At 37.8% G+C, this 9,285-nt stretch overlaps 1 protein-coding gene across 1 annotated transcript in view; it reads right to left on the bottom strand.

Annotated features, from left to right (window-relative positions):
* LOC136239868 (crystal protein-like) overlaps positions 1 to 8,917 on the bottom strand; it is a 10,832-nt gene extending 1,915 nt beyond the window's left edge. Inside the window, exons 1-9 of the mRNA XM_066030617.1 lie at positions 8,844 to 8,917; positions 8,758 to 8,787; positions 2,402 to 2,462; positions 2,228 to 2,289; positions 2,105 to 2,165; positions 532 to 624; positions 429 to 482; positions 228 to 375; positions 19 to 168 (exon numbers count right to left, since the gene is read on the bottom strand). Of these exons, the coding sequence (XP_065886689.1) occupies positions 19 to 168; positions 228 to 375; positions 429 to 448 (318 nt within the window). The 5' untranslated portion in view covers positions 449 to 482; positions 532 to 624; positions 2,105 to 2,165; ... (2 more) ...; positions 8,758 to 8,787; positions 8,844 to 8,917. The remainder of the gene's footprint in view (positions 1 to 18; positions 169 to 227; positions 376 to 428; positions 483 to 531; positions 625 to 2,104; positions 2,166 to 2,227; positions 2,290 to 2,401; positions 2,463 to 8,757; positions 8,788 to 8,843) is intronic.
* Between the last annotated feature and the right edge of the window lie 368 nt (positions 8,918 to 9,285).

The following is a 9,285-nucleotide window of genomic DNA, read 5'->3' as shown; positions in this document are numbered from 1 at the left end:
CAACAGAAATTTACTCACACGATGAAACAGACCACTGCTCTTCACACTAGACATGTGAGCTGCCACAGACACACCTCCAGTACTCTGACCAAATATGGTAACTAAATCAGGATTACCACCAAAGTATGTAATATTCTCTTGCACCCATTTTAAGGCAAACCGCTGATCCTATTGTATGAACAATTATTCTCCACATTACATGCTATTGTGAAGTGATCTAACACTACCTTTAGTCCATAGTTGCCACCAATTTCTTGGTTACTACCATACACAAGAAAACCAAGAGCACCAAGTCTATAATTTATGGTGACCAGTATGACATTAGTGTGATTGGCTATGTATTGTCCATCATAGAGCAAGCCACCACCTATATGCCTATAAGAGGCCCCATCATATTTTTTTATAAAACACTACGATAAAATTATTACCTTATCAAATCCTCCACCATGTATAAACACCATTACCGGTAGCTTTGATGATGTCTGAGAAATTACAATTGTGCTAACAACATCAAATATAAACGGTATATACCGTTGCTGTCAGTGGAGTGAAAACATTTAGGTACAAGCAGTCTTCCTATATTTTTGCTGGACATCCCCATTTAGGTAGAGTACAAATTGCACTCTGCATGTAAGAGAACATATTACAGACTGGATCATAGAGTAAAGAAGAAACAAAAATACACATATGGCCAACTAAGATTCTGTCTCAGTTGCATATTATACCAGTATTGACCAATGCCTTTATTGACTAACTCAACAACTCAAAATGTAATTATAGAATCCAGATTCAACCATGGAACTACATTTCCTAATGCTTCTTTGTGGTTTGTTGTTCTTCCAGTTTAAATTACAATCACATTGTACTGTTAGTGAATGACAAGAGGTTTGCTTATACGTAACTTAGTTTGTACACCCTAGTCTGTTATTATTGGTATGAAAAATGGTATTGCAGTGTAATGAAGTTTATCCATGTTGTTTCTTATGTTGCAGTACACACTAAACCTTACATGACATTCAATATAAGAAGAGACAGGCTGCAATATTTAAAAGGTTCCAGTAGCCAGAACATTTACTGTTCCTGGTGGAATAATGATTGTTCACATGTGTTTGTATCTGTTTACAAAAAGTCACTACTGATGGTGCTTGGAATTAGTGTCCTTGACCAAGATGAAGCTGGACAATACTAGCTGTTTTGAATTGTTTTTTGTTGACAAAGATAATGGAAAATCTGCTCTGGTAGTTGAAGTGATAAACAATGGAACTACCTAGGAAAAGGTAAGGTGAATAGAAGCAAAATCTTGTGAGACTATCTAAATAACAGCTACATGTAAGCTGGAAAAATCTTTCAGGCACCATCAACCAACTTGCAGTTGCTGTTAAAAGTTCGGAGGTTTACCGCAGGCTGTTAAGTAATACAGTCTTCAGGCTCAGGAGCAAAGAAAGACAGTGTGTAGAAACTGTTGATTATTATATATAATTATTTTTAAAGGACCATACCACTGTTTATGGAAGGAAGCCAATACATTTTTGACTACATTGCTGGATGGCTGGGAACAAACTAAAGTATCTTTAGCTGTCCCCAGTGGCACCAGAATTACAGCTAAATTTCATACTATTCTTGATGATGCTACTGTATAGTATTGCATTATTTACTTTTTAAAGCATTAAAATGTCCAAGTATTTGTTTTGCTAGAAATTATCTTGAGAGTATTTCACAAATTTCCCATAAAACACTTCCTTGAAATTTCAGTAGAATTACAGCACTGTTAGCCTGTTTTGCACTATTGGCAATATCATAGTTTTGAACTGTGTGGGAATGAGAACAAAATACATTAAACTGAATGATAAAACATGCAAGTTATTGATGGGATGACAAATGGTGATAACTGATGCTTTTTACCACTGCCTTTTACCCAATGCTGCTGAGAAATGTCACTGCTTTGAAAGTTGGTATATACGCTGTGTTCTCCCAGAGTATTAAATTGCCTATTGCTAGATTATGCTTATCTTATTCTGAATAAAAATTCCACAAATTGGGACATAAAAAGGACAATACTTTATTGCTTATAATACTATTTTGCAACTGTTAGCGTCATTGATACCTGAGGAAATCCTGGTGGATCTTCAGTGACTTGTAAAATGCCTGGCCATGGGAATGGTGGTCTATATTAAGCATAAGTAGGAGGCCATTGTGAATTACAGCATTCATACACAAGTGTACATACAGTGGATCCTGCCATCTGAGCTCTTTGACTGGTGGCCTAGCATATGGGATACTCCTGAATACCTGCAACAGTCAGTAAACAAAGAAGAGTTGAATTTCATAAGCTACATAAACTATTTGCAACTGATTACACAGACTCTAAATTCTCATTCTTTGGAATGATCTATGCCCTCACCTTGCAGCTGGTTCCCATGTTATAGCTGGGCAACAATTCGAAGCTACCTTGCAGTGGGTAGCTAGATAACAGTATTATTATGAATAACATGCATGTTAATTAGATGCAGTTGGTAGGATTCAGCAACAGTGCAACAATAAAAATGACTGCTCTATTAGTGGATATTCTCATAGTTTACGATGGATTGCTCTGCTAAAGTATATTGATTTACATTATGTGCCTTGTCAATTTCTGACAAGTTTTCACTGATATCAAGACACACGGTAGTGTGTCGTGCGGCCCAAGAAGCCGGCGCGTAACACCCGTGAGTATATTGACAGGAAGAAAGAAAACGCAATTTTCGCACCTCCGTAGCTCTGTGCTTCCTTGATGAAACAAGACGATTTTTGCTGTGGACATGCCCCCCAACTACAGCACTCCACATTCCAAATTTGAGCGAAATCGCTTCGCGCGTTCCCGAGATATGCGACTTCAAAAATTGGCTCAGTTTCTTCGTTTTTTTTCTTCTTATTTTTCTTTTTCTTGTCGCACACTTACAAAAACTGCTATAAAACTCGCACGCCATATCCGATTGTCTTGAAATTTGGCACACAGAAGGGGGATATAAAGGCGCATCTCGGTACCAACTTTGGCTGGAATACGATAAACAGGCAAAGAGTTATGAGCGATTATTCACGAAAAATAACACCAATATGTTGTCACGCCTACAGGGTAAACCGCGTATGGGAAGAAGCTGAAAATCGGTGGGTGAATAGGTTAACTATTGAACCTCAAACCTTTTGTGGTTTGAAAGAAATCGAGCTAAAAACCAGGAAGATACAATGAAAAAACCAACAGTGTGTAACAATTACGCAATCGAGATTAGCTAATAAAAAAACGACTGCTTGCCACGCCTACCAGATAAACCGCTTGGGGTAATGCTTTGAAAATCGTTGTACAGATGGAGTAATCATCTTAGAAAGGCCCATCAATGGTGTAGAAGAATCAGACTTAAAGCCACGGAGTTATAACATGAAATCCAACTTGATGCAGCAAGTGCGAGATCGAGATACTCTAATAGAGCAGTCATTCTAATAGAGCAGTCACCCTGAAGAGAATTCAAGAGATCAGCTAGAAATAAGAAACCTGTATAGAGATCAGCTACACACAAGTCACCCTGTAGAGAGATCAGCTAGAAGAAGTTACCTTGTATGGAGTTCATGCAACTATGGAAAGAGATAGTTCAGCTAGAAAAAATCACCTTGTAGAGTTCAGCTACAAAGAAACCACCATGTAGAGAGTTCAGCTACAAACAAATCGCCATGTGGAGAGATCAATAGAAGAAGTTACCTTGCAGAGAGTTCAGCTACAAAGAAACCATCATGTAGAGAGTTCAGCTACAAACAAATCTCCCTGTAGAGAGATCAGCTAGAAGAAGTTACCTTGTAGAGAGTTCAGCTTCAAACAAATCACCCTGTAGAAAGATCAGCTAGAAGAGGTCACCTTGTAGAGAGTTCAGTTACAAAAAAACCATCATGTAGAGAGCTCAGCTACAAACTAGTGACCTTGTAGAGACATCAGCTAGAAGAAGTTACCTTGTAGAGAGTTCAGCTACAAAGAAACCATTCTTTAAAGAGCTCAGCTGCAAACAAACCACCTGTACAGAATTCAGCTACAAATAAATCACCCTGTAGAAAGATGAGCAAGAAAAAGTTACCTTGTAGAGAGTACAGTTACAAAGAAACCACCATGTAGAGAATTCAGATACAAACTAGTGACCCTGTAAAGACATCAGCTAGAAGAAGTTACCTTGAGAGAGTTCAGCTACAAAGAAACCATCATGTAGAGAGTTCAGCTACAAACAAATCTCCCTGTAGAGAGATCAGCTAGAAGAAGTTACCTTGTAGAGAGTTCAGCTTCAAACAAATCACCCTGTAGAAAGATCAGCTAGAAGAGGTCACCTTGTAGAGAGTTCAGTTACAAAAAAAACCATCATGTAGAGAGCTCAGCTACATAGTGACCTTGTAGAGACATCAGCTAGAAGAAGTTACCTTGAGAGAGTTCAGCTACAAAGAAACCATCATGTAGAGAGTTCAGCTACAAACAAATCTCCCTGTAGAGAGATCAGCTAGAAGAAGTTACCTTGTAGAGAGTTCAGCTTCAAACAAATCACCCTGTAGAAAGATGAGCTAGAAAAAGTTACCTTGTAGAGAGTTCAGTTACAAAGATACCACCATGTAGAGAATTCAGCTACAAACTAGTGACCCTGTAAAGACATCAGCTAGAAGAAGTTACCTTGAGAGAGTTCAGCTACAAAGAAACCATCATGTAGAGAGTTCAGCTACAAACAAATCTCCCTGTAGAGAGATCAGCTAGAAGAAGTTACCTTGTAGAGAGCTTAGCTTCAAACAAATCACCCTGTAGAAAGATCAGCTAGAAGAGGTCACCTTGTAGAGAGTTCAGTTACAAAAAAACCACCATGTAGAGAGCTCAGCTACAAACTAGTGACATTGTAGAGACATCAGCTAGAAGAAGTTACCTTGTAGAGAGCTCAGCTGCAAACAAACCACCTGTACAGAATTCAGCTACAAATAAATCACCCTGTAGAAAGATGAGCTAGAAAAAATTACCTTGTAGAGAGTTCAGTTACAAAGAAACCACCATGTAGAGAATTCAGCTACAAACTAGTGACCCTGTAAAGACATCAGCTAGAAGAAGTTACCTTGAGAGAGTTCAGCTACCAAGAAACCATTATTTAAAGAGCTCAGCTGCAAACAAATCACCTATACAGAATTCAGCTACAAACAAATCACCATGTAGAGAGATCAGCTAGAAGAAGTTAACTTGTAGAGAGTTCAGCTACAAAGAAACCATCATTTAGAGAGTTCAGCTTCAAACAAATCACCTGTAGAGAGTTCAGCTACAAACAAATCTCCCTGTAGAGAGATCAGCTAGAAGAAGTTACCTTGTAGATAGTTCAGCTACAAACAAATCTCCCTGTAGAGAGATCAGCTAGAAGAAATTACCTTGTAGAGAGTTCAGCTACAAAGAAAACACCATGTAGAGAGTTCAGCTGCACAGAAATCACCCTGTAGAAAATTCTGCCAGAAACAAATTGCCCCGTAGAAAGATCAGTTAGAAGAAGTTACCTTGTAGAGAGTTCAGCTACAAAGAAACCATTCTGTAAAGAGCTCTGCTGCAAACAAATCACCTGTACAGAATTCAGCTACAAACAAATCACCCTGCAGAGAGATCAGCTAGAAGAAGTTAACTTGTAGAGAGTTCAGCTACAAAGAAACCATCATTTAGAAAGTTCAGTTACAAACAAATCTCCCTGTAGAGAGATCAGCTAGAAGAAGTTACCTTGTAGAGAGTGAAGCTACAAACAAATCACCATATTGAAAGATCAGCTAGAAGAAGTCATCTTGTAGAAAGTTAGTTACAAAGAAACCACCATGTAGAGAGTTCAGCTACAAACTAGCTACCTTGTAGAGACATCAGCTAGAAAAATTACCTTGTAGAGAGTTCAGCTACAAAGAAACTATTCTGTAAAGAGCTCAGCTGCAAACAAATCACCTGTACAGAATTCAGGTACGAACAAATCATCCTGTAGAGAGATCAGCTAGAAGAAGTTACCTTGTAGATAGTTCAGCTACAAACAAATCACCCTGTAGAGAGATCAGCTAGAAGAAATTACCTTGTAGAGAGTTCAGCTACAAAGAAACCATCATGTAGAGAGTTTAGCTGCAAAGAAATCACCCTGTAGAAAATTCTGCTAGAAACAAATTGCCCTGTAGAAAGATCAGTTAGAAGAAGTTACCTTTTAGAGAGTTCAGCTACAAAGAAACCACCTGTACAGAATTAAGCTACAAACAAATCACCTGTACAGAATTCAGCTACAAACAAATCACCTGTAGAGAGTTCAGCTACAAACAAACCTCCCTGTAGAGAGATCAGCTAGAAGAAGTTACCTTGTAGATAGTTCAGCTACAAACAAATCACCCTGTAGAAAGATCAGTTAGAAGAAGTTACTTTGTAGAGAGTTCAACTACAAAGAAACCATTCTGTAAAGAGCTCAGCTGCAAACAAATCACCTGTAAAGAATTCAGCTACAAACAAATCACCCTGTAGAGAGATCAGCTAGAAGAAATTACCTTGTAGATAGTTCAGCTACAAACAAATCACCCTGTAGAAAGATCAGTTAGAAGAAGTTACTTTGTAGAGAGTTTAGCTACAAAGAAACCATTCTGTAAAGAGCTCAGCTGCAAACAAATCACCTATACAGAATTCAGCTACAAACAAATCACCCTGTAGAGAGGTCAGCTAGAAGAAGTTACCTTGTATAGATAGTTCAGCTACAAAAAATCTCCCTGTAGAGAGATCAGCTAGAAGAAATTACCTTGTAGAGAGTTCAGCTACAAAGAAACCATCATGTAGAGAGTTCAGCTGCAAAGAAATCACCACTGCCCAAATTTCAAGGCTATAGCTCTTTCCAATCTGAAGTTATCAATTGTCAAAGTTGGCAAATTGGATGTGTGTGGAAGACCCCTTTTCGCAAATCCGATCACATATGTATTATATATATAATTTGTACATTTACTGATAAAATACTTAAAGTATATACATCTACTTCATCTTTTCGTCTTCCTGTAGTGAAGAAAAAAAGCATAGGTTAAAAAAGTCCCAAAGCTGGCCATAGGCCGGCTTTGGGGTATACAAATACAAAAAGAAATGAAATCTAATCCAAAACAGCCAAGCTGTAAAAAAAGTGTGCGGCCCTCAGAAAGGCTATGGTGAAAAAAGATGTGAAATCCAAGGTCGCGGCCAAGAAATGGCTGTGATGGTAGGTTAATGGTAAAAATTTTAATAACGACAATTCAGGTGAATTTTTGTGCCGCTTCACAAAATTTACCTGAATTGTCATTATTAAAATTTTTACCATTAACCTACCATCACAGCCATTTCTTGGCCGCGACCTTGGATTTCACATCTTTTTTCACCATAGCCTTTCTGAGGGCTGCACACTTTTTTTACAGCTTAGCTGTTTTGGATTAGATATAATTTCCAGTAAAAATGTTGAATACAAGACTCTCTTTTTAGTATAGTTTTTTTTGTTGCAGTCCAATATAGATTTCTGAAATCTGCTTGAGTTTTGATCAATCAATCTTGTGAATTTCACGTTCTCAGAAAAGGATGTAGGTATTGAGCTAGAAATGTACTTCATAAAGCATATGTTACTGCCGACCTCCTCTGACTTTAAGTACACATCAAAAACAGTTACCATCGTGGCTAGGCTTCAAGCAGCATACTGTTTGTGTATGTTTTGTTCCGTATATAGTTATGCACCTATCAATATTAAGCGCCCCAATACCCCCTCCTATTAGTAGAGGATTTTGGCCCAATCTGATCTGAAATTGTGCCCCATTAGTAAGGCATTTGACCATTTGAAATTTTTGGCATTTGTTTAACTTGTAAGCTACATAAGTATTAACCAGTGTTGGGAGTAACGCGTTACTTATGTAACGCACGTTATATTATTATTTTGTGGTAACTAAGTAATATAACGAAATACACTAAAAACAGGTAATATAACTCAAGTTACTTTACTTACAAATGTAACATGTTACCTAAGTAATATAGTTACTGTAGCGAATCTAATATTACATAACATTATTACTACAAGTAACGAAGTTACTAATCTCGTTAGTAATCCACTGAGTAACGCCTAGCCACAACGAAGTAATGAAGCCTACTGAATGAAGTTTATTCACCAGCTGCTTACTTATAACCAAGATTTACACATTGTCCAACAACACAATGATGTCACATGATAAGGTGGTAGTTTCACACGTGACAGCTTAAGGCTGTGGACACAAAGTAATATAATATGTAATATTATTATAGTTACTTTATTTTACGGGTAATATGTAACTGTAACTAAATAGTTCAGTTGCAAGTAATATGTAATATGTAACTAGTTACTTTTAACAAGTAACTTGCCCAACACTGGTACTAACCTGTTTCCTAAAATGTAGTGCAGCCATACTGCATGGGGATTTTACTAGTCATGCCCCCATATAAGTGGAGAATTAGAGTTTAAAAAGTCAAATTCTACCTCACTGTGCCAGGGTGGGGGATAACATTGATAGGTGCATTATAGTTTTGCCAACAACACATGATCACTTCTAGCAATGTGCTTTAGGTTAAGAGTTATACAGAAGCCGAAGCACGATAATATTAATGCTAATAATTTCCGTTATTCTCCAAATACTACTCTGAAAGTTGTCAGAGTGTATAGGCTACATGTGTAGCTATAGTGGTTGTCATCACAGCATCAAAAGTACGATTTAAATAATTATTTTAGGTATATTACTCACTTTAGCTGTCTCGGTGATCAGTCCATTTACCTGCGAAATAATTTTTGGTGTTCGAATATTAAAACAGTGTGTGATACGTATTGTACCTTTCCATAGCTTGTGTCCACCACACTCGGAAGAAACTGCGACGATACTGCAGAGAGGAACAACGACAATATCAAAACGGTTAACATTTCTCAGTGCACAGGGTTAATAAAAACAGTCATGTGACTAACAAATTACAATAGGTGTGGCTAGCATAGACTGCCAGACAGCTAGGTAAAGTATAGCTAGTACCCTTTCCAATCATGCCAGCTGTACTCGAACCACGTCCTAATACATATTTTAGTGCTACTTACGGAATGTGTTTCCTTGACCATCTATAGCTATGAGCCAACTAGCAAAGTGGTTACCACAATATTTAAGTACTTATAGTCCGGTTATTGTGAAACTTACAATATTGAGCTGTTGCTTCTGCTACTACTTGCTGCTGCTGCTTGCTGCTTGCTTCTGCTGCTCCTGCTTACTGCTGCTGCTTCCTGCTACTGT

Source organism: Dysidea avara, chromosome 12 (assembly GCF_963678975.1).
Source record: "Dysidea avara chromosome 12, odDysAvar1.4, whole genome shotgun sequence".
Classification (NCBI taxonomy): domain Eukaryota; kingdom Metazoa; phylum Porifera; class Demospongiae; order Dictyoceratida; family Dysideidae; genus Dysidea; species Dysidea avara.
The sequence above is the reverse complement of the archived record's forward strand: the minus strand, read 5'-3'. Positions and strand labels throughout refer to the sequence as shown.